This window comes from Pygocentrus nattereri, chromosome 27, assembly GCF_015220715.1.
Source record: "Pygocentrus nattereri isolate fPygNat1 chromosome 27, fPygNat1.pri, whole genome shotgun sequence".
Classification (NCBI taxonomy): domain Eukaryota; kingdom Metazoa; phylum Chordata; class Actinopteri; order Characiformes; family Serrasalmidae; genus Pygocentrus; species Pygocentrus nattereri.
The window spans coordinates 21502591-21528891 of record NC_051237.1 but is presented as its reverse complement, the minus strand read 5'-3'; the positions used below and the strand labels follow the sequence as shown (position 1 = coordinate 21528891).

At 41.2% G+C, this 26301-nt stretch overlaps 1 protein-coding gene across 4 annotated transcripts in view; it reads left to right on the top strand.

The window, feature by feature from the left end:
* Positions 1-26301, top strand: part of npr1a (natriuretic peptide receptor 1a) — a 147386-nt gene that overhangs the window by 105311 nt on the left and 15774 nt on the right. For all 4 annotated transcript variants that reach the window (XM_037535188.1, XM_017711401.2, XM_017711400.2 and 1 more), the window contains 10 exons: positions 5812-5906; positions 6231-6366; positions 10037-10121; positions 13463-13583; positions 13673-13747; positions 15486-15563; positions 15855-15959; positions 16581-16652; positions 18062-18221; positions 20229-20384. In XM_037535188.1, coding sequence (XP_037391085.1) covers positions 5812-5906; positions 6231-6366; positions 10037-10121; positions 13463-13583; positions 13673-13747; positions 15486-15563; positions 15855-15959; positions 16581-16652; positions 18062-18221; positions 20229-20384 — 1083 coding nt within the window. The remainder of the gene's footprint in view (positions 1-5811; positions 5907-6230; positions 6367-10036; positions 10122-13462; positions 13584-13672; positions 13748-15485; positions 15564-15854; positions 15960-16580; positions 16653-18061; positions 18222-20228; positions 20385-26301) is intronic.

Here is a 26301-nt window from a genome sequence, read left to right as displayed (position 1 = left end):
TGTTAATTACCTCTTATTTTTCTTATTTATTGCTGGTTCTCTTTTTTGCAAAAGTTATGTATATTGCTAATTTTAATAAAAGTGCAGGACATCTCTCTCTCTATATATATATATATATATATATATATATATATAGTACTCTTGTCGCGATTGGCCCCTCCCAGGCCTGTTCATGTTGTGTTTTGATCTTCCATGTGCATTTGTTTTGGTTTCCTAGTCCGGCCCCTTGTTTTGGTGACTCCTCCCCTGATTATTCTCACTTGTGTTTCCACCTGTGTCCTGTGAACCCTCATTAGCTCTCTTGTATTTAAACCCTGTGTTTTCATATGTTTATTTGAATTATGAACATGACTTTATTCTAATGTATATTGTGATAAACTCACTGCTGAGGTAGATTGTTTAAAAATTAGCTTAGATGCCTAAAACTTTCGCACAGTATCATGTGTGTGTGTGTGTGTGTATATATATATATATATATATATATATATATATATATATATATATATATATATATATACACTGCACTATTATAACTCATATTAATACTAAAATTCAAAATGCCAACATTTGAGCCTTTTTTATTAGGACAGATAAAAGCACCTAGGGATCTCCATCAGTCTGTATAAACCCATGATGGTTAAATTACAAGTCCTATAAACAGCATATCATCAATGTTGGGACAAAGCCTTCTGCCTTCTGACTATTTATGTTGCTCTGTTCACCATGAAGCTTTTATACAATATGAACAGCAGCTGATACACTATATGGCCAAAAGTATGTGGACATGTCTCCTAATTACAGAGTTTAGATATATAACCCCCTGCTAACAGGTGTATAAAATCAAGCATATAGCCATGCAATCTCCATGCAAAACTGGCAGTACAATGGGTTGCACTGAGGATTCAGTGACTTTAAACATGGCACTGTCATAAGATGTCACCTTTGCCACAAATCAGTTCATGAGATTTTGGCCCTTCTAGATCTGCTTGAGGCCACTTAAGTGCTATTATTATGAAATGAAAGCACTGAAGAGCAACAACAGCTCAGGAATGAAGTGATAGACCATGCAAACTCACAGAGAGAGCCTGCCAAATGTAGCCATAGTGCGTAGTGCACCAAGTCTAAGGTCAATATGCACAACACCAGGCGTCAGCCGGAGTGGTGTAAAGCACAGTCACTGAAGTAATGGAATCATGTTCTCTGGAGCAATGAATCGTGCCTCACTCTTGGGCGGTCTGGTGGATGCATCTGAGTTCAGCAGGGTACCAGGAGAACGCTACCTTTTGGAATGCACAAAGCCAACAGTGAAATTTGGCAGAGGAGGGATAATGGGCTGAGGCTGTTCTTCAGGGTTTGTGCCCCTTGGTCCAGAGAACTAATAATGCTACAGGTTAAAAAGACATTTTAGACATTTATATGCTTCCAGCTTTGTAGCAATGGTTAGATTTCCTGTTCCAGCATAACTGTGTCCCTGCACACAAAGCAAGAGCCATATATCCATTGAGTTTCGAGCAGGGTCTTCTCATCCAACATCAGAGTCTGACCTCACCTCACACAAAAACACTTCAATGTTTTGTGGAAAGCCTTCCAGGAAGAGTGGAAGCTGTTTGAGCTGCAAAGCAGGGCAAGCCTATGCCAGTGTCCATGGTTTTGAAATGGGACGTCCAATGAGCTCATATAGATATGATAGTCAGGTGTCCACATACTTTTGACCACATAGTATATTTTCATGAAAAAAGACAAAAATAGAGAAGCAAGGTTTTGTCCCAGCAGAGACCAGTTACTGGTAATTGTTTCAGCACAGTTACTGTGGTATTACAGTGATAGAATTGTATTGATTTGTATTACAAACTACTAAATTACCTGACTTACATGGAACTAAAACCTGAAGCAGTATGATTATCACTGGGTTTTGTACAATGGTGTATCATTTCTTGCCACAATAGCATACGTGCACTTCTCCCTCTCCAGCCTCCCTCGCTTGAGTCAGAACGTTTCTTTTCATAGTAAAGTGCACAAGTACAGCGGGTGTGAGTAATTTTGGGTGATTGCGGAGGTGGGGCTGTTTTGAAACCCTTTCCTCAGTTTCACTGCAGCTCTGAGTGAATGTATCAGCCTCTCTGCCTCAGCTTTGCTCTTTTGATGCATAACCAAAGCATCAGCGGGGAGCAGAAGGCCTGGTATGATTGGCATGGCTGCCTTTACTTGAGTCCAACACTAATTGGCCTGATATTTACTACAGCAGCAGCATGTTGTTAAACCGCAGTGATGATAGTCAAATACCCTTCATTATCTTTGCAGCTCCAGCAACAACAGCTACGGCATTCGACCAACATTTTTTGCTTACTCTGATTAGAGAAGTTTTTATACACTTTACTTGAGTCATAATTTCAGCAGCATTGATTTCTGCAGTTGCTTGATTGGAGCATTGATTTGACCTTTTAAAAGATGAGCCCCAGCTAATTTGTCTCCTGTTCGGATGATTTTAGGCGTTACAGAAGCTGAATACTGAGTAGCTGTGGGGGGGTTTGGTTCATTTTGCCTACTGCAGGCCTTCTCCAATCAATGACTGGCATATTGTGGGTTTATAACATATTGTGGGTTCCGTCTGACTTTTTTTTTTTTTATTCAGTTTTTTACGTGTAGGTAATCATTTAGTTCTGATTATTGCCGAGAACAACACACACTAACAGACCAGCGCTAAGACAGTGTCACTGCAGTGCTGAGGATGATCCACCACCTAAATAATACCTGTTCTGTAGTGGTCCTGTGTAAATGCACCAATATCACTTTTTCCCTTCCAATAACGATTCCTGATCCTTTAGTATCGGCCGATACTAAACTCTATCTAACCTAACTCGCCTATAGGTCCTGATATTTATACAATTACATTTTTAAAATATTTTAATTTTGGTTAAATCTATGTTCAGTTTCACAAATAAAACACACTCAACTGATGTTTCAGAAAACTTTTTTTTGTTTATTTATTGCACATATTCAGCATTTACTATTATAAATTAGTAATAAGAACCATGTTTAGCAATTTGAGTAAATGTAAAATATCATGATTGTGCAAAACAGGTAAAAACAGATCTGAACAGTAAACAGATAAACCTGTGGTGTTTTCACCACAGCTTCTCTGGCTCAAAAACGGAACTGAATGTTGTTTCATATCCAAACTTCTCAAGTCATTTGTCCCATATGTGCATCTTGTTCGCTTGAGCAGCATCTCTGAGTGTCAATTCAGTAAATATTACCTTCTTCATGCTGTCAGTATCAGTGACTTTCAGTGTTTTTTCTGGCCTAGTTGAAGCAACAGGCCACGAGACCCTGCTGCTGAGTGATTCAGCTGACTGACAGGCAAAGCTAGTGGATGCACAGGCGCGGCTAGCAGGCTGCTATGCTAAAGGTTGAATCAAGGCTAAGGCTATCATTATGCTGAGAGTCTGGCACTTCCGCTCTCAGCCACATTAACCCAGTCTGTAAGTGACCACACAGCAGCAGACGAGTGATTACTGAAAGAAGCAGCTCAGCCATTCAAATAAGCATATCCCCATCACCAATACTGATCATGTGTTTAAGTACCAGTATCGGTGGCAAAAAAAAGGCAGAACAGAACGATCTACATACAATCACAGTACATGCACACACAGTACTGTATACACTAATATATAACACAGAACTAAACACATTACACAGTAATAGATTCCTTCATTGCAACACTACAAAGTACACCTATATGGTAAATGGGGATGATAAAATGTCTCTGATACCATTGACCATAAAATTCTCATAGATAGACTTAAGAACTGGTTTAGGCTTTTATGAGCTGTCCTAAAATGGTTCAGTTCATACCTGCAAGGAAGGGACTACTTTGAGGAAATTCAAAGTAATATTTCTGAGAGAGCCCCAGTGACCTGTGGTGTCCCCCAGGGTTTAATTCTTGGGCCATTATTATTCAATTTATACGTGCTGCCTCTTGGCCAAATCCTCTGAGACTACGGTGATGATTTATATGATGATAAACTGTCTAAACCATTCAGTATGTTTCTGTCCTTACTATGCTAAAATCTGGCACCTGTTAGGAGAATAAACTACTTTGTTCTCTCAGCTCTCTCCGTTTTATGTTAGCGTGGGCTAGCAGAGCTCAGATGACCCTGGCAGTGGTCCAGCCGTTTGAGAAGCACAGTGTAAGAGTGCGTGTGATTACGATGCTGTAAGAGACACAGACCTTCTGTCAGCACTCATTCACCTCTTAGTACAGGGAAGTCCAGGTGACTGGTCTGCTAATAAATGATTCTGCGATTTTCCACGCTGTTCCCAGAGGACTCTGAAGCCTTTTTCCACAGACAGCTTACATCTGTTGCTGTTATTTGTTTTGTCTTGCATTCATCTGTCTCCCATATTGGTCTGTGGATGTGTGAGTTTAAAATTAAAGGAGCTGCTGTTTTCACAGATGTCTCAGCAATGAGGGAAAACATTTCACACTGTATTTAAAGGGAATACCAACGATTTTTCAAAATGTCTGTGTAAACCAGCCGTTGAGATATTAACGAACTCAGAGAACAGAGAATCGTATATATCTTATCGTATCTTAAATTTTCTTATAAGAACCAGAAGCAAGATTTATGACAGCTTTCCTTAGAAAACATGGTAACACTTTGCTGTTCATAAGGCAACATGACGCCTACATAAGCGTTTCATGACAACTGACATATCCCTACATAACTGTTTATAAATGCTTGTTCCAATAAGTGTTGTTCGCTATAAAGGTTACATTAGGCAATTTTGATCAACACCAGGTTGTCAGCCAAAGTAGCCTTTATGACAGATGACGCCTGTTGTAATAAGCATTTATAAACAGTTATGTAGGGTTATGTCAGTTGTAATAACATTATGTAGCCTTATGAACAACACCCTACAGTAAAGTATTACCGAAAAAAATAACGAAAGATCATAAGACAAACATTAATTCATAAGAATGGGCCTCATACACCAACCATCCTTAAGAAGAACTTAAAAAGTAGTTTTCACACAGATTCACCAGTGTTTCACTTTTTGGGATTTGTTCTTAGGTAAGAAGGTGAAACACACAAAGGTGAAAACAGTTCTGTGGTTTAAGAACACAGCATGAATCTGACATAGACTTTTTCCTAAGGACCTTTATCATGAATATGTTTAAGAACAAACTTAGGAAGATATTGGTGAATGAGGCCCAATGCTCTTAAATGCAGTTCTCATTAAAAAATAACAAAAGCAGTGCTGCCGGAACGAGAATAGCCCAGCAACCAAAAGGCGTCTTGTGGGCAGCGTCCTGTGACCACTGATGAAGGACTAGAGGATAATAGAGTGGACAGTGAGTGGACACAGTGTTTAAAAACTCCAGCCACACTGCTGTGTCTGATCCATTGTACCAGTGCAACACACACTAACACACCACCTCCACGTCAGGGTTACTGCAGTGCTGAGAATGATCCACCACCCAAGTAGCACCTGCTCTGTGAGGGTCCATGGGGGTCCTGACCACTGAAGAACAGGGTAAAAGGGGGCTAACAGAGTATCAGAGAAACAGATGGACTACAGTCTGTAACTGTAGAACTACAAAGTGCAGCTATACAGTAAGTGGAGCTGATAAAATGGACAGTGAGTGTAGAAATAAGAAAGTGGTCAGAATGTTCTGCCTGATCAGTGTATATTACAGTCACTGTATGTATCTGTCTAATCACAGTACAGATGTTTTGTCCAAATTGTGCAGCCTTTTTTGACTCCATCTAACTAATGCTGTCATATGTTTTCCTTGTTTCTGACCAGGTGTCACAGGCCTGTTGAAGATGGACGAGAATGGCGACTGTGAAATTGATTTTGCTCTCTGGGACATGACGGACACAGACTCCGGAGTTTATGAGGTAACATTTTACACTTCCGTGCTGGAAAAATGACTTGATGCTTTAAGTAAGTGGCCTGGCTGCCTTAAGCTAGTAAATAGATAACATTGAACTTGAAATAATGTGTCCACAATGTAAAACTGATTGTATATTTGGATTTCTTTGATTAAATTGTGTTTTGAGAAAAATAAACCTCTTAAAGTTTTATTACACATCTCTATAAGAATAGCTCAGCCAGTTTGCAGTAAAGTGGCTGTAGTTTCTGAATAATGCACCATAGTATGTAATAAGCCTGGGATTCTAAGAGGTTCTAATAACATTCATGCATTTGTCTGTTTGTTGTAGATCGTGTCTGTGTATAACAGCAGTGTGAAGCAGATGGTTCTGGAGCCGGGAATGAAGGTCCACTGGCTGAAGGGCACTCCTCCTCCTGATATCCCTCTGTGTGGCTTTAAGAATGACAACCCTGCCTGTCTCGCCAGTAAGCAGCATTTAGACCAGGCCTGGGTGACATCTGCAAATAATTAATGCAATATTTTCATGTTAATAAATCTAGATTATCGATTACGTCAACACCCATATGACTATCAGGGTCCCATCTGTGGAAACTGTGCTGGAGACAATGGGAAATTTGTCCAGGCGTATTAATACGTTGTTACCCTCCATTGTTCTAACAATCCTTGGTCAATACCAGGAAAAGACAACAAAACATTATGTGTTAATTCATCTTATTTGGCCAGCTGTTTAAAAATAAATTAGGCCTATCTCATTCCGTACCAGTTCTCTCTCTACATCAGCAATGATTGCCTGTCAGGACTCAGCATTGGCTTACTTGTCAGTCACTGCAGATATCAGATTACCTCGCAAACAATAAAAATGTGGGTGCAAATAATGAAAGTGTCAGCCAGATATTTATAGCTGTTAAAAATATTCTGCACTGGCTATGGATCTTACCTTCACAGCCAAGCTTTAGAGTTTTTTGTGGAAACCTTGCATCCAACTCATCCCCCACATGTCCAGCGCAGCTCCAAGGCTGCCACTCTGTCATCCCGCTGGATGCTTACAGGTTTATTTGTTCCACATGTGGAGAACACAAGGCGTTCCCGAGGGGCTTAATCCTTCGATGGCACAGTCATCGTCAGTGGTAACCGAAGCATGCTGTCGTTTTATATTACTTCTCAGCTGGAATTCATTAAAACAAGTTGAGAAATTCTAGCCAAAGTCCAGATTCTAATCTCTCAACACAAACCACATTTGTGTTTGTAATTACATTTAAACATTAGAGAAAGATGAGCGTAAAAACTCTAGACCTCAAAATGCAGCTTTCCGATCCGAATCTCAACTTCGTCTTCTTACAGGAAACTCTGTTCTACATTTAAATGACACTGGCATTGTTCAGACGTTTCTGTTGTTGATCAGGCTGAAAGATTCCAGATGGAGCCCTCATCAGTACACATGGGGTGGACAAAATAATGGAAACACCACATGAAAAAAAACACTCACAATTGCAAAAGCAGCTAGGCAGGTTAGTCACACTGGGCTAACAAGTAACTAACTAACAAGGACTCGAAGAGCACTAAGCCCTAAGGCAGGGGTCGGTAACATGCGGCTCCAGAGTTACATGCGGCTCTTTTACTATCCTGTTGCGGCTCCACAGCACAATTCGATTTTTAAGTAATAATAAAACAATCATCCTTTGCAGTAAAATAAAGCTCTGCTTCTTAACATTTAGGTTGCCAACCCCTGGCTGGAATTCTTGACACTGTCGAGAATAAAAAATGGCAACAGATATCACATCCAGCCTAGAGTGAGTTATGACAAAGCCTGAAGGGGCAGCAGTTCAATCATAATGTCGTGCCCATATGAGCAGATAGTGAAAGAAAAAGAACAATTATGACTGATGGGTAGGAAGTAAAATTCTGCCAGCTTTTTTTTAAAATGAAAGATAAAATTGCTGCATACACTATATTTCCAAAAGTATTCGGTCGTCCGCCTTCACACACATACGAACTTGAGTGACATCCCATTCTTAATCCATAGGGTTTAATATGATGTTGGCTGACCCTTTGCAACTATATTAGCTTCAACTCTTCTGGGAAGGCTTTCCACAAAGGTTAGGAGTGTGTTTATGAGAATTTTTGACCGTTCTTCCAGAAGCGCATTTGTGAGGTCAGACACTGATTTTGGTCAAGAAGGCCTGGCTCACAGTCTCTGCTCTAATTCATCCCAAAGGTGTTCTATCAGGTTGAGGTCAGGACTCTGTGCAGGCCAGTCAAGTTCTTCTACACCAAACTGGCTCATCCTCGTCTTTGTGGACCTGCTTTGTGCACTGGTGCGCAGTCATGTTGGAGCAGGAAGGGGCCGTCCACAAACTGTTCTCACATAGATGGGAGCATGAAATTGTCCAAAATCTCTTGGTGCTGAAGCATTAAGAGTTCCTGTCACTGGAACTAAGGGGCCGAGCCCAACTCCTGAAAAACAACCCCACACCACCATAACCCCCTCCACCAAACTACACTTGGCACAATACAGTCAGACAAGTGTTGCCGTCTCCTGGCAACCGCCAGACCCAGATTCGTCCATTGGATTGCCAGATGGAGAAGCGTGATTGGTCACTCCAGAGAACACGTCTCCACCGCTCTGGAGTCCAGTGGCGGCGCTTTACACCACTGCATTGCACTTGTAAGGCTTGGATGCAGCTGCTCAGCCATGGAAACCCATTCCATGAAGCTCTCTATGCTGTTATTGAGCTGATCTGAAGGCCACATGAAGTTTGGAGGTCTGTAGTGATTGACTCTGCAGAAAGTTGGTGACCTCTGCGCACTATGCCCCTCAGCATCCGCTGACCCCGCTCTGTCATTTTACGTTGCCAACCACTTCGTGGCTGAGCTGCTGTCGTTCCACTTTCCAATCTCTTACACTTTGTTATAATCCCACTGACAGTTGACTGTGGAATATTTAGTAGTGAGGAAATTTCACGACTGGACTTGTTGCACAGGTGACGTCCGATCACGGCACCACGCTGGAATTCACTGAGCTCCTGAAAGCGACCCATTCTTTCACTAATGTCTGTAGAAGCAGTCTGCAGGCCTAGGGGCTTGGTTTTATACACCTGTGGCCGTGAAAGTGATTGGAACACCTGAATTCAATTATTTGGATGGGTGAGTGAATACATTTGGAAATATAGTGTATGTCTGACTGAGCAGCCACAGAGGCACAACATAACCTTCAACCACCAGAATGAAAGCATGCTGGTGTCATTCTGAAGCAGCAGACCGGTCAGTTAACCTTCTTTTCCCTCCATACTGGTGTTCTGATGAACCAAACTACTTCCTGCAAATGCACAATTCACACTCTGAGAGATAGAATGAGCTAACATTCCCCCCAAGAGACATCACATTACTAACATTAGCCACTGGAATGCTCTGAGCCACATCAGCTTCTGTTATTTAGATGATTTTAGCAGCAACTTAAAAAGAAAAACAGTTTGGGAGCTCGTCCTGTCACAGCGTTACTTACTAACTGCTTAATTAGCTTAGAGTTCAACTCATTTTGTAAACAGTTTTCACGGTCCACTCGTCTTGGAAAGCTGCTCACACACAGCATCTGTAGTGAGCACACACATTAAAATGTGCTTACATGATGCTGCATATATATATTGTTACATCATGTAATTTTTAGCTAATTGCTTATTAGTTCCAAATCATCACTTATCCAGTTAGTATCTAGAACTTTTAATCATATTAGCGTAATTAAGTTAAACTCTCTTGGAACTTACCATCATGCGACTTATGTCCTAGGAATTTTGGAGTGTAACTCATACTTACCTGATTAATATCTAGAACTTAAGGGGCTTTAAAAGTAAGCATTACCATAAATGCTTATGCATGTTTAAGTAAATTGTCATGACAGGCACATGTAGTGAAGTGGTCCCCCAATTTTAATAAGTTAATGAAGCAGGTTGATGGTTGATTGTGATTATAAAAGATAGATAGATAGATAGATAGATAGATAGATAGATAGATAGACAGACAGACAGACAGACAGACAGACAGACAGACAGACAGATAGATAGATATTATTACGTTATGTAATAAGTATCAGACTTTGTTTCTCAGTGTAACGCTGCATATTTTTGTCCTCTGTTTCAGAAACGGTCACCATGCACCAGATGATCTCCATAGTGGTGTGCTTCATCTTCATCATCATCGTTACGGTCACAGTCTTTATCTACAGGTAAGTTAAGCCCTGTGCCTCTTGGTGGGCATTCATGCATGCACATTCCTTTATGGAGTTTGCAGATTCTGATACAGTCTCTCTACTGTGGTCCCTCATATCCCCTCATTGTCACCCCCTCGTCTCTCTCTCTCCACACGTGTTGCTTTTTTAACCCCTGCTCGTCCTTTTTCCAACTTCTCTCACAAACTATCCTTTCCTCTCACACACGCCGTTGTTTTATCCTGCTTTCATTCTTTCTCTTTGTAACCTTTTTATTTTCCTAAATTCTTCTTTCTCTTTCCATCTTCCTCTCCCTGTTACTGGCTTCTCAGAGAGATCAATTACAGATATATTAGTAGGAAAAGAGACGGCCTGAAATAGATGCATTTGAATAGTTTCCACCTGCTCTAATGTTTTAGTACTAGTATAAAATATCATTGACTTATAATTCCTGAAATCTCTGATTCACACTTTCTCTGACTTTCCCAAAGACATGTGATTGATGTTTTCATTTATTTGTTATTTCTGTCTATTATACCTGTCTATATCTGTTTTTTATGTATAACTACTGTGTTTGCTTTATTAGGAGACACATTTCTAAAGTGGATGTTAGCTTGCTGTGTGATATTTTAGGGCCACTTTACTGGACATGGATTAAGCCTAGTCTTGGACTGATGTGCACTGGTTTTCTTGATTTCAGATTGAAAGTTCTATAGTATAGTTCATTTTAAATGTCACTTCTGCTAAAGTGAACCTGAAGGAGAGACAGTTGCAAGTAATAAATAATAATAGACCCCTTTCACATTTTCTCTGTTTTCTGCTTTAAGTACTTGTTGCAGGGTTACACTGTTTCTGCTAATAAGCTCCACGGACAAAAAAGGTGTCACTTTGCGTGTTTAAGGTGGTGGCAGCTTGTGAATAAAAATTGCTTTGCTTCCAGGCAAGAATTGCTTCTAGAAGTCAACACAGGTCCTTCACAACCAATTTCTGAAAGAACACTGCACAGGGAAGTGATTTTTATTCACAAACTGTGCCTGGGTGTTAGTTTCATCATTTGGCCACCATTCTGAATTCTGAATTTCCAGGATTTCTGCCACTGCAGGTTGACCCATATGACTAATAGCTTCCATACACATGCAAATCCAACTACTTCCTTCACGCTGTGACCTTTGGCAGCCCAAATGCAATCGCTCCTTTTTGCCCATCATTAACATCTACTTTGCAACCCAGTTTCCACACATCGAGAGAGACATTCACTGCACCGTACCACCTTTTCTCAATCTATGAATCTCGTCACGCACTCGGCAGGTATTTATAGTCCGATCATCCTCTTGCAGTGCCATCTGCAGGAGCCTGAAGTTACTATCACTTTAAACATGCAAAGTGACTAATTCTTTGTCCGGGGAGCTCATAACAGTAATGACAGTGATGGCTAAGTGGAGCTTGTACAGCTCATCTAAGCATAAACAACCTCACCTCACTTTCCTTGGCAAATGCATGGTTTATGCATTTAGGAGAGACAATGGAATAAACTTGGTCATACAGAGGAAAGTAGCTGTTGACATATGACTTCCGCTGTGCATAGTACAGTCTTAAATTAGTTATTTATGAGCCCATGCAGTGATCGATTACAGACGCATGCTGGTTTTTAATGCAGTACCATCTGAGGGATCAAAGGTCACATGGTTCATATCACTGCTTTATATTTTATTTCACATACTCTCCCATCTTCACTGGACTTGGGATTTTATATAATTTGGCCCAGGTTGCCTAACCTTTTGCAACTGGACGCTTGATAACATAAGATGGAAATGCATCCTTTATATGATTATAAGGGTCTTAAACAACTTGAACAACACTACCCATAATTCACTGTTAGCCAGTTGCAGTCTGGGTTCTAAAGGAGTTGTGGTGAGAACAATAACCTATAAATTCTGGGGCGTTTTCGCATATAGTTCATTTTAAATGAACCAAACTGAGTTCTGTTAAAGGAAACCAACTGCACGTGACCTCAGTTCTTTTTGTGTTCACAGTGTAGGTGAACTATAAAGTGGTCTTCTTTCTGGTCCTTTGAGATCTGAGACCACTTCTTGTTCAGACCACAACTCCATTAGACCCCTTTCTCATCACTCACACGGTGCTCACAAAGTGGGCAGCGTTCACTGATAAATCTGACCTTTCAATATGGCAAGAGGAAATACCACACAGGCCTGCTGCTCTGCTATTGGCAGTGCTGAAATGACTGGCCGAAGTGACCTCAGTTCAGTTTGTTTTTGGGGCCGTTTAGAGGGGTCTGAGTTTGTTTGTCATGTTCACATATGAAAAAGAAAACCTTGACTCAGTCCACTTTAGACAGTGTTTTCACATATAGTTTGTTTTTAAAGAACCGAAGAGAGTTCTGTTAAAGTGGAACCAACTGCAAATGGCCTCAGTGTAAGTGAACTATAAAGAGGACTCTCTTTCTGGTCCTTTGAGATCTGAGACCACTTCTTGTTCAGACGACAGTATCATTAGAACTCAGACCCCTTTCACAGCACTCACGGTGTGCACAGCGTTCTCTGATAAATCCATATAAAGAATAAATATCAGGTGACAAGAAGAACCACCAGACCTGCCTGCTGCTCTCCTATTGGCCACGCTGAAATGACTGGCCGAAGTTGTCTCAATTCGGTTCGTTTTTGGGGTCGTTTAGAGGGGTCTGAGTTTGTTTGACGTGTTCACATATGCAAAAGAAACCATGACTCAGTGGTCAGATGCTGAAACGGCCCAAGTGTGAAAACGCCCTGAAATGGCCCAGTGTGAAAACGTGCCTAAAGAGGATCAGAAAGAGAGCTTTATGAGTTTGCGAACATCGTGAACACAAAAAGCCCTGAGGTGCTGCTGGTTCCTTTTCAGGTTCACTTCAACAGAGCTGAGTTTGGAGAACTACATGTGAAAAAACCCTGGACTTAGGCTTAGTCTAGGTCTGAGAAACTGGCACCCTAAGTATTTGTGCTTTGTTTTGGCTCATGAATGAACCAGTGCTTGTGTTTAGACATGCAACCAAAGTGCACTTTTTTTTTCTTTTCTGTATATTCTGAAAACTTTCTATGAATAGTCACTAAATGTCTTTCAGTGCCAATAAAGTCAATACAGCAGTGATTGTCGACACGTTTCTGAGCTGTTGCTACATTATTTCTAACTCTGCCATGATCCTCCTTCCTGTGTGCTGCACACACACTGTTTGTTTATCCTCCGTTCTTTTCCATCTCTTCCTTTCCTCTATGCTCTGTTCTCGTCCTCTCTCTCATTGTGCTTTGCCGTTTTTCTTTTGCTTTCACTCGCTCCATCTCTTTCACCCCCCACGTTCTGTCCGTCAGAAAGGTGAAGCTGGAGAACGAGTTGGCCGCTCAGCTTTGGAGGGTTTACTGGGAGGACATTCAGATAAGCAACCTGGACAAGGCGCTGCGCCGGGCCTGCAGCAGGCTGACCCTATCATTGGTGAGAAAAGATACATTAGTCATATACCTGTACTAGTCATCACTCCTCTGCAGTGTGTGATTGTGAACTACTCTGTTTTCTGCCCACAGAGGGGCTCTAATTATGGCTCACTGCTGACCATGGAGGGAAATGTTCAGATTTATGCCAAAACCTGCTACTACAAGGTATGAGAACATTTCAGAGTCATTTACTGTTTAAAGCCATACTATGTTAGTTTGGGGGATTTGGAGACCTCTCTGGTGGAACTGTGTAATTGCACAGCTGTAACTTAGATTGCCCCCTTCCCCGAGTGGATGAATCAGATGATTGCAAGAGAATTGAAGTAGAACTCAGTCATAACACGTTGAATGACATGCCATCTGAGGATGTGAGCGAATTATCATCTATTGTCATCATTTCTTCATCAGTACTGTATAATGTTGATTTTGCATTTAAGGCCTAAACATTAAGCCAGACCTTCTTTTCCATCCTGTGCGTGTGATGTTAATACAGTATGTAAAGAAGCATGCCGTGGTCTAAAAAACTCTTGCCAAATCTGACCCAACACCTCTGGCTTTTAAATGATTATTTCAGGCTTTACAGGGTTACTCATATTTTAGTATGTTTCCTCCTGGCTTCAGTTTTTTTTTTGATGCATATAGTTACTCATTTTCACCAGAGGGGTATCCAAATCCACAAATCTTACATAGTGCAGCTTTAACCTCTTCAACTCCTTGAGACCACCGGTACTTCTAAAACTCCCTTCATTATATTCTTCATAATTTCCATATTTCATAAGCTACATTCAGAAGCTGGGCGTCGTATGAGGCTGTAGCTCTTCTCTCCAGTCAAGTACAGAGTGATGTCATTTTAGACCCTTTTTTTCTACTGAAAGTCGAGCCGTTTTTCCCCAAATCTGGGCTATAAACTATAAACAGACGGCGTCTCTTCAGTGATCTGCTCTGGAAACATTACTTTTATAAAATAACACAAAGAGTGTCTGAGATTTTTGGCTTTCAGCAGTAAATTATAAGCATATAGTGATATGTGGAGATCATAAAACACATGTTCTGTTCATTTGAAGGGAGATTTTACAAAAAAGAAATAAATAAAACAAAAATTTACATTTATGTCATGCGGTTACTGAATAATTTGTCTTACGATTTGGTCATGTAAATTCAGATGGACAAACTAAAATATACCCTAGAGAATAAGAGGTTAAATATGCAAAGATCTGTGAATATGCACAAGTATGCAAATTGTAGATGCCTGCTTGGCAGTCTAAACATCTCAAACTTTAATTTACTTTAGTGCCAACGTGTTCTATGGCTGTTAATTTCGTGTCGCCGCTCTGTAATCCTCTCATCAGCATATTTTAGTATAATGGACAATGTTAGGTCTGATCTTAATCCGATGTAAAAGACTATGTAGCACCCCATGAAGCATTTTATTCAGATATACTGAAAAACGCCTTTATTTTCAATGGAAAAATGTGACTCTGCACTGTTGAAACAAATTGACACAAATATCTAATCATAAGAAGCCATCCAGGAGGAATTTGTCGTAAAAAAAAAAAACACATTTTTGAGTGCAGGGGGTCTTTAAGTGATTGTTGTCTAGCTTATACTACAACTTTAGCATCAAGGTTCTCAGGAACATTGTATCGAAAGAGGCATTTTGCCATTTTATTTTTAAATATTTTATAAGATTGAGATTTTTTTTTTATTTGATGCTGCTGGCTGTTCACTGTATATAGTGAATATATCATTAATTCATGTATTATATGTTCATTATAATGTTCCTTATGTCCTCAGTCTTGCATTAAGAAGCCATTTATTCTTATCCAATGCCGATTTCTCTGACAAGCGAAGAGAGCAGGCAGAGAGAAACTAATGTTCAAGTGTTAATGCGCTTCTTCTCCAGGGAAACATTACAGCCATTAAGTATGTCAACAAGAAACGCATCGAGCTCACCAGGAAAGTGCTGTTTGAACTCAAACATGTGAGTATGTGTTCAAAGCCTCCGTCTGTCCTGTGCTTTTAGAATAATTATGTTTATATGACATTCAGGGGGAGGTTAATAGACCAGGACAGGCTGAACTGATGACTTCTTCTCTTCTCTTCTCTTCTCTTCTCTTCTCTTCTCTTCTCTTCTCTTCTCTTCTCTTCTCTGTTATCCTCTTCTCTTCTCCTTTATCCTCTTATCTCCTCTTCCTCTGTGATTTTCTTTTGTATTCTCTTCTCTTCTTCTCTTTTCTTCTCTTCCTCTCTCTCCTGTTCTCTTCTCTTGTAGATGCGTGATGTACAGAATGAACACCTGAACAGGTTCATTGGAGCCTGTACTGATGCTCCAAACACCTGTATTCTGACGGAGTACTGTCCCCGGGGCAGCCTGCAGGTACTTACAGTGCTTTCATAAACAGCGTTCTCACAATAAAACACACACAAACCTCAGATAAGGTTACTGCTATAAGAAAACCTTATTGTAGTGAGTTTCCCTTGCATTATGTCTTTATGATCATCAGACAGTGGCCCTTAGGCTCCCAGTAATGTGTCAGAAACATATGAGGGTGAGGTTTAGGTTTTGGGTTGAGGTTAAGGTTAGGGTTAGGATTAGGGCCAGGGTGAGGCTTAGGTTTTGGGTTGAGGTTAAAGTTACGGTTAGGACAGGTACCATTTGGCTCCACCCTGTTTGGCCTTATTTGCTTTTATAGAATACAATGTGGTGGTGAAAGATACAGAGGATGTCTGTGTTTCTGTTTTTCTCCACGTTGTCTGTCCTTCCATGCACACATTTGAGCACACATTTAATCAAGTATGAATGTCATTCAGCCTCTGTGAATGTGATGCAGTATTTAATGCATATTAACCATATGTGACTTTCAACTCCTTATGACCTTCTTTATGAGTGAATTCCTGTAGCGTGAGCTCAGGAATAGTAAATGGTTGAGTGTGTGTGTGTGTGTGTGTGTGTGTGTGTGTGTGTGTGTGTGTGTGTGTGTGTGTGTGTAACCCACAGGACCTGATGGAGATTGAGAGCATCACATTGGACTGGATGTTTCGCTATTCTCTGATTAATGACATTGTTAAGGTCAGTGTACTGTACAGGTCTTTCATGTTCATCTAGACTCTAAAAGCATTGCTTTTAGGGATGTAAGGAACTTTGCCATAGTGTGTTGAGAACAATTGATGTGAATGCTGTGCATCCTGATTTCTGACTGTAGATTGACCTATACCTGTATGTCTATTGAATGAAATTACAAGCTTTTAGAAATCCTGCAGCTATTCTTGTCATTTTGCTATAAATTTATGTTATATGTTCATTGTAAAACAGCTATACCAGTATTAATCTCAATATGTTGTATACTTAAACATGATTTTTTTATAAAGCAGTGGATTATAGCTACATCACTGGACAAAATAAGTTTCATCAGAATGTGTTTATGACTTCAAATTTATAAAAAAGTAGCTTTATTTTCATCGCATGAACGCAGCATTCACATATATATATATATATATATATATATATACAGTCACTGATGTCTTTGATGTCATGCTGCATGATGTTGAGTAGAATTCCATGTCTGTTAGCTTGGACTTTGTTGGACAGTAGCTGGTGATTGAAGGACATAGATAAATGTTGCCATATAGATTACATTCAGAACAGGCTTGCATGAGTAATACTTATTGGTATCATATGAGTTTCCATGATAGATCATTAAGGGCTGCAAAAACAGAACAGATAAATTTACTTGCACAGCACACAGTGATATACTAATGTAGTGCTAGAGCAAGTGACTTAACCACTCTGCTAAAGAGCCAATTACAAAGCTCACATGCACAGCTGAAAAGCTACTCTTTCCTTAACTACAAGCCTGTAAAAATGCTATAACTGAGATTATTCTCACTCTCTGTGAAGCTGTAATGGCTATTGTCACAACAAACGTGAATCACGAGTTTTTAAATATAAAATACCATATTTATGATATATGTGTATTAAGTGTATGTATTCATTTTTGTAGGTCTTTATGGTGTAAGTATCTATTAAGATTTGTTTTGGGGGGTTCCCTCTTACACAGTACATAATGGCGTTTTTGTAATTTTTTCATATTTGAAATTTGCTCAAAGGAATAGTTAGCATTTTTCTTGTCCTTATCGTCCAACTAATTCAGCATAAAGTAACAAATAATTTAACAAGAAAGAACAAACAAAATGTATATAACCTGTACTGTCTCAATGAATCAACAATAAAGTAAATGCTTTCTTAGATTCTGCTGTACCTACTGCTGTAATGTAGGGAACATTAATATGTGATGTGTCCACTTGTGAATGGTAAGGAAATTATATCGTTGTCTCTCCTGTATGTAGAGTGGAGGGGTTTATAGGAGCATCCATAAGAGATGTTATCAGAGCAGGTCTGCAGCTGAATGAAGATAGTCTTTGAGAGAATATTTCAGGTTGGTGAATTTGAAGGAGTAATGCTAGATCTTCATTTTACAGGGTATGGCATTCCTCCACAACAGTGTGATCATCTCCCATGGCAACCTGAAGTCCTCCAACTGCCTGGTAGACAGTCGCTTCGTGGTGAAGATCACAGATTACGGCCTGGCCAGCTTCCGCAAGGAGAACAACTTGGAAGACACACATGCTTTCTACGCGCGTGAGCGACATAAACCTGCAACACACACACTCTGAAAAAGGAAGAATCCCTTCCAGCAGGACTGCAGCATGCATGTGGGGGAATGTGTGACCAAACATCCCTAGAGTTATAGGAGAGAATGCAGATTATAACATTTTATGGGCATTTTCCTTGTTTTTTAAAAAAAGTGCCCTTTTAGTTAAAAACTTAAACAGATTTGCAATTGGATCTTAAGGTTAAAGCACTAGTTTGGCAATAATTAACCAATTTCCTTTTAAAAGGACAAATTTTGTCATCTAGATGTCTGCTGCTATTGTTTTTAGCTATGTGAAACATTTTTTTCCATGTTTATATGTAACAGTATGTCATACAGTGTCAGAAAGCACATAAAGTCTATTTGAGATTACTTAACAACGCATCATGGTTTGAGACAAGTGAGGTAATTCAGTCGTGCTATTAGCACAGTGCTAATTGGTTGGGTGTGAGCTTCCATTCCATAAACAGTGACAAATAAAGGGAAAAACCTTAATAAATGAGGTGCAATACATGATACAATTAACCCCTTAAATGGCTAAGACCCAAAGATGAGCCCAAAGTTTTATTATACACTTTTATATTCTATTCGGGGGCAGTCGTGGCCTGGAGGTTAGGGATCTGGCCCTGTGACTGGAAGGTTGCCGGTTTGATCCCCAGAGCCGACAGTCCATGACTGAGGTGTCCTTGAGCAAGACACCTAACCCACAACTGCTCCCCGGGCGCCGTGGATAGGGCTGCCCACCGCTCCGGGCAAGTGTGCTCACTGCCCCCTAGTGTGTGTGTGTTCACTAGTGTGTGGTGGTGTTTCACTTCATGGATGGGTTAAATGCGGAGGTGGAATTTCCCCGGTTGTGGGATCAAAAAAGTATCACTTATAGCCTGATCTAGTTACTGAATAATAAGCTTTAGTATGTGACTCACCTGGGATGTTATTGGGTTATGCTCTGTGGCATGTACAAAAATGCTGAGAAGGCCCAGCTGACCTCTATTTTGGATCAAGAGGGCAAAATGAAAGATCTGAGTGACTTAGAAAGAGGGATGGCATGAGCTTCAGTCACAAATACTGCTCAACCAGCTAGTGTTGCGCTAGGAACAGTGACTAAAGTGACATCTGCCTTCAGATCTGTCGGAAAGATGTCAGTAAATAGTGTTGGACATTGTGGTTGAAAGCAAACATTCAATGAGCGAGGTGCATTAATGTGGTAGGAACAGAAGAGCAGCTGTTCCTCAGGTGACTGACGGTGTCAGTGTAGGACGATATTAGATTGTCAGGAAGAACAGTCCGTCCACAGCTACATACAGAGTGATATTTTGGCAGAGATGCAGTGAAAAGCCCTCATTACAAAGACGAATGCATATTTAAAAGTTCAGTAAGCTCTTGTTTACAGAGGTGTGGGGGAAAAAAGGGATCTGATAGGATTGCCCACCGTGTTCTCCACAAGTGGGAGAGGACGTGTGCAGCACACAGCACGAGAACAGTACAAGCCTGGATGCTTGACCCCTATAATGAGGGGGTCGATTGGCTCTGTTGCTGTGGAGAGGGTGTTTTATTGGCATGATTTGGGTCCACTCATCCTCTTATAGGGGAGAATCCGTGCAAGTTATTGACTTATTACCTTTATACAGTGATGGTGAGATCCTGTCCTGATGTGATCTACAAAACACCAACTGAGAGAATATGTTTTGGGAGAATGGGGATCCAGCCTTCCAGTAGAGTTCCAGAGGCTTGCATGTCAAAACATGTTGAAGCTGGTCCAGCAGCTCATATTGGACCAATTCTTTACTAAGACACTTTATTCAGATTTTTTTTTATTTGTTGCCAGAACTAAATAAGGCAAATATGTTTTGGCCCACTGACTACTGGGGTGAGATTATGTAAATTCTATTTTTTGCCCAGCTGTTGCTTTAAAGTTAGAGTAGACCGTTTAGCTATAGTAATGGATTTGCCAATGGAAACTCAGCGTAATAACAGTCATACGTGTGTATGTGTAGGAAAGCTGTGGACAGCACCAGAGCTGCTGCGTGATGAGAACAGGCCGCCCTGTGGTACGCAGAAGGGAGATGTGTACAGCTTCGGAATCATCCTACAGGAACTGGCTCTGCTCAAAGGAGTCTTCTACGTGGATGGCCCACCGCTCAGCCCTAAAGGTTAGACACACCTCCTGTCCCCTAATCACTACACTGAAAGGTCAGCAGCACTGTATACAGCACTACTGTAGCAAACAGAAATAGCCCTCTGTCAATATTCCATACAGTAGAAAAACAAGTGTAGAGTACATTTTCACTTTTTTTTACTTTTTTTACTTTTTGCAGTTTTTTGTAGTGTATTTCTATTTATTCAGTGTTCCTAATCACTGTTCTCTAAATATATATACATACATTTTGTATATGTATTATTATATACAATATATATATATTATTAAATACATTGTATATGTATGGTATATTATACAATCCTTATAGTTTTTTCTAACATTATATTTGGTGAATGGAGGAGCAGCAAAGTAAGAATTCCATTGTAGGGTGTAACTGCCTGTTTCTGCTGTGCATAGGACTCTTGAATCTTGAATCTATGGAAGACTATTATATAAGGAACACAAATGGTCTCTAATCACTACTCCCTGCATTAGAACACTAGAACATTAGAACAGTAGAACACTAGAACTATTGTAAGCAGAAATTAGTTCTATAGGGTTAATCACAAAGAGGGGACTAATCACCTTTCAGTACATTAGGATATCAAGAGCACTATACAGGATGCTGATTTATGGAACCGAAAGTCTAGGTTCACATTACCAGGCTGAAGTGGCCTTAATGTGACATAGATCTGATGTTTTCAGAGTTGTGTGAACATGCAAGTGCAATCTTTTCAAATCAAATCTATGTTCAGATCACAAGCCTCATTGCTCAATTGCAGTTTTTTGCTCAGATCAGATCTTTCTAATGTGATGGGTCACGTTTAGGTAGTTATGTGACTCAAATCTGTCGTTATAAACCCGTGTCCTAAAGTAACCCGCATGCACACATCCTCAATCAATAACATCACATGACTGAACCATGCGTGTCAGCAGAACAAGCCTTAATCACAAACATATTTTGCTCTAAACTACTTTTAGATGTTCACTATTAGAGCAAGATTAAGGCAAAAAGGGTCAGATGCTTTTACAGCATTTCTTGGCTCTAGCTTAAGGTTAAGTGCTGCTGCCAAATTGATGGTGCACGCATAATGCAAAAAACAAATTCCTCTGAAAACATCAGATCTGTGACACATTAAGGAGAAGAATCGTATTTATGCCACTTCAGTCTGGTAATGTGAATATAGCGAATATGGTCCCCTCGTCACTGTTCTGTACATACACTATATTTCCAAAAGTATTCACTCACCAATCCAGATCACTGAATCTAGGTGTTCCAATCACATCCATGGCCACAGGTGTATAAAGCCAAGCCCCTAGGCCTGCAGACTGCTTCTACAGACATTAGTGAAAGAATGGGTCGCTCTCAGGAGCTCAGGGAATTCCAGCGTGGTACCGTGATCGGACGCCACCTGTGCAACAAGTCCAGTCGTGAAATTTCCTCACTACTAAATATTCCACAGTCAGCTAACAAAGTGGAAGTGATTGGGAACGACAGCAACTCAGCCAGGAAGTGGTCGCCCATGTAAAATGACAGAGCGGGGTCAGCGGATGCTGAGGGGCATAGTGACCAGAGGTCACCAACTTTCTGCAGTCAGTCACTACAGACCTCCAAACTTCACATGGCCTTCAGATCAGCTCAAGAACAGCGTAGAGAGCTTAATGGAATGAGTTTCCATGGCCAAGCAGCTGCATCCAAGCCTTACATCACCAAGCGCAATGCAAAGCGTTGAACGCAGTGGTGTGAAGCGCCGCCACTGGAGTCTAGAGCAGTGGAGACATGTTCTCTGGAGTGACCAATCATGCTTCTCCATCAGGCAATCCGATAGACGAGTCTGGGTTTGGCGGTTGCCAGGAGAACGGTACTTGTCTGACTGCATTGTGCCAAGTGTAAAGTTTGGTGGAGGTGGGATCATGGTGTGGGGTTGTTTTTCAGGAGTTGGGCTCGGCCCGTTAGTTCCAGTGAAAGGAACTCTTAAAGCTTCAGCACCAAGAGATTTTGGACAATTTCATGCTCCCAACTTTGTGGGAACAGTTTGGGGACGGCCCTTCCTGTTCCAACATGACTGCACACCAGTGCACAAAGCAGGTCCATAAAGACGAGGATGAGCCAGTTTGGTGTGGAAGAACTTGACTGGCCTGCACAGAGTCCTGACCTAAACCTGATAGAACACCTTTGGGAGGCCTTCTCGTCCAACGTCAGTGTCTGACCTCACATATGCGCTTCTGGATGAATGGTCAAAAATTCCCATAAACACACTCCTAACCCTTGTGGAAAGCCTTCCCAGAAGAACTGGAACTGTTATAGCTGCAAAGGGTGGGTGACATCATATTAAACCCTATGGATTAAGAATGGGATCTCACTCAAGTTCATATGCATGTGAAGGCAGACTAGCGAATAATTTAGCATAGAAATATAGCATAAGAACACTAGAACTATGGTTTCTAATCACTGTTCTCTATTTGAGATATTCAGGAGCACTATATAGGCCTCTGTTATAGGGAACAGAAATGGCCTCTAATTGCCTGTATTACAAAATGAGGAGCACTATTCTCTTCCTGTTCCACTGTTGGCTTCGCACAGTTGAACAACAGTACCGAGCTAGATTGCGTTTAATGTGAGACAGATAAACTCTCAAAAAACATGGTTCTTCAAGAGTTCTTTAGTAAAGAAAATGGTTCTATATAGAAACATAGACACTCAAAGAACTTTTTGCAAGATTAGAGGCTTCCTTGTGTCATTAAGGTGTTCTCCATGTTGATGGATAATGTGCAGAAATGTGCTACAAATTGTTCTATATAATGACAACTATATATTACATAAATTATATAAATTCTATATTGAAAAGGGTTCTGTGTAGCACCCAAAAGGGTCTATTACAAGCTTGACCTCATAACAGTAGAAGGACCATTTTCTAAAAGGTTTTATATAGAACCATCTACAGCACATTCTCCATCAATCTAAAGAACATTTCATGATGCAAAGAACCCTTTAATCATTGGTGTTTTTTGAGTGCCATTGTTCTGTACAGAGCCATTTTCTTTACTGAAGAACCTTTGAAATACCATCTTTTTTAAGAGTCTCGCTGTTTTTAGTGCCTCTCTAAAGTGGTATTTCAATAGAACCATACTAAATAATCTTCTGCGATGTTTTACAATCCTGAAAGCTAAAACTCGCTGTAAAAACAACAGGAGCCACTGCATTGCCGACTTTCCTGGTAATGTGTCGGCTTCTGTTCACACATGAATCCTCCTGGTAATTTTGTGGAAATTGTTCTAGGTCTTGTGCATTTGAATTACCGCGTCAGTCTTACTGGGATTTTGGCTTGCGTTTGCACTGAACCGTCCCATTTAATTACCTGTGTAAAAGGGCATGTGTGGAACACAAATAGCTCCCTAATCAGTATTCCACACACTGGAAAATCAGAGTGCGCTATAGGTCATAGTTTATAGTGCATGCTCATTGATGCCCAGCAGTGTGGCCATCAGGATGTAGAAGGTGTTTCATTTTAAGCGTGAGCACCCAGGATGTGACAGGAGGAAGGATGCGCTCATTACACTGGAGAGAGGGTCTGCATTCTAATTGGACGTTTCAGCGTGGATCTGTTTAGCATTAACAAGACTGTTTATCACACTGTGTCTATGAGGCTAATTACAGCAGCTGCTCCATTCACAGACCTGTCTTCAGCACCTTCACCTCATCTCACCTCTGTATCCTCTGGTACTCTCCTCAGTTCCTCACCTCTGTATCCCCCCATTCCTCCTCCGCCTCTCTCCTCAGCTCCTCACCTCTGTATCCCCCATTCCCCCTCTGCCTCTCTCCTCAGCTCCTCACCTCTGTATCCCCCCGTTCCTCCTCTGGTACTCTCCTCAGATCCTCACCTCTGTCTCTCCCAGTTCCTCCTCCGCCACTCTTCTCAGCTCCTCACTTCTGTATCCCCCCATTCCTCCTCCACCACTCTCCTCAGCTCCTCACCTCTGTCTCCCCCTCCGCCTCTCTCCTCAGCTCCTCACCTCTGTCTCCCCCTCCACCTCACTCCTCAGCTCCGCACTTCTGTATCCCCCATTCCTCCCCTGCCTCTCTCCTCAGCTCCTCACCTCTGTCTCCCCCCTCCACCTCTCTACTCAGCTGCTCACACTTGTATTCCCCATTCCTCCCCCGCCTCTCTCCTCAGCTCCTCACCTCTGTATCCCTCTTCACCTCTCTCCTCAGTTCCTCACCTCTATGTCCCCCATTCCTCCCCCGCCTCTCTCCTAATCTCTGTCTCCTCCTCCGCCTCTCTCCTCAGCTCCTCACCTCTGTGTTTGTGTCTGGTGTTCGGTAATGAGCTTCCGCTTTTGTCCTCCTTATTTACATTCCTCCTCTGTCAGCAGCTCTCGCTCTGCTACACCACTTACTGCCAATCTGCCATCCACTCACACACCACTGATAGAGAGAGACAGAGAGTGAGACACAGCAAGAGGGAGAGAGTGACAGAGAGAGTGAGAGAGAGGGAGAAGTAGGAAAAGAGGGAGAGAAAGAGTGAGAGAGAAAGAGGGAGGAAGAGAGATGGATGGAGGGACAGAGAAAGAGTGGGAGGAAGAGAGATAGAGAGAAAATGGGAGGAAGAGAGAGAGAAGAAGGAGGAAGAGAGATGGAGAGAAAGAGAGAGAAAGAGTGGGAGGAAGAGAGAAGGAGAGAAAGAGAAAGAGGGAGGAAGAGAGACGGGGAGAAAGAGAGAGAGAAAGAGTGGATGGAAAAGAGATGGAGAGAAAGAGAAGGAGTAGGAGCGAGAGATGTTTGATGTTTGATATTTTTCCAATTTTAAGTACGCAATGTTTTGGATGTTTTTAAGATTTTAAAGCGAGACATCCGTATAAATAAATCCTTAAATACGTAAAGTCTTGAAACGTCTTCCTTCATAGTGAAGAGTTTTGAGCAATCTCATACATTTAAGTCTGGACTAGTCTAGTCTGCAAATCTTTAAATGAAAAAACATGATCTGTTCCTGATTTTTAAGACTTTCTAGCTTATTAAGATTTCATTTGTTACAGTGTGGAGAAAAAGTGAAACAGTGGGAAAGAGAAAACAAGAGAAAAAAAGAGAAGATGCAGAGAGAGAGAGAGAGAGAAGATGAGAGAAAGAAACAGAAAACAGAAAAGGAGCAAGAAAGAAGAAGGGGGAAGAAAGGAAGAGAGAGCGAGAGAGACAGAAAGGGGTTGGGAGGGAGAGAGAGAAAGAGAGAGAGAGAGAAAGCAACATGGAGAAAGAGAGAGAGAAAAGACAGGGGGCAGAAAAAGAGAGTGAGAGAGAGAGAGAGAGCAGTCCAGAGAAAGAAACAGGGCAGAGAAAGAGAAATAAAAAGGAGAAAGTGAGAGGCGGCAGATCAAGCATACACAAGAGACACATTTCTGGCACAGCGCCAGGTGATGAGTAGAGCGGAGGGAGGTGGTAATGAAAGAATGCCATAGGAACTGTAAAGAAAAGCAAGGAGGGAGGGAGAGTGAGAGAGAGAGAGAGAGAGAGAGAGAGAGAGAGAGAGAGAGAGAGAGAGAGAAGACAATGTTCAGACACAAATGGAGACACACTGACAGAAGGCGAGGTGGAGCAGAGATCAGAGAAGCTGAACAGATGAGGCAGAATGGAAAGAAGTTGCAGCATGTGGTTCAGTGCAGGTCTGTGTTCGAGTTTTCAGATATTCAGTTAACCCTCGTGTGGTGTTGATGTTTGTGTGGTCTGGTGGACCCACCACATTATTGTTATTTAAATCAATACAGCCATTAACAGTTCATGTAAAAATACCAGATGATTAAAATGTCACAAGTGGTCAGAGTAGGCTTCTCCTGTAGCAGCTGTAGCCAGTCAGCAGCCTGTTCATGTTGTCCACCCTCACACACACCCACACACACACACACAATCTTCTAAACCGCTTATCCTTCTGAGTCGCAGG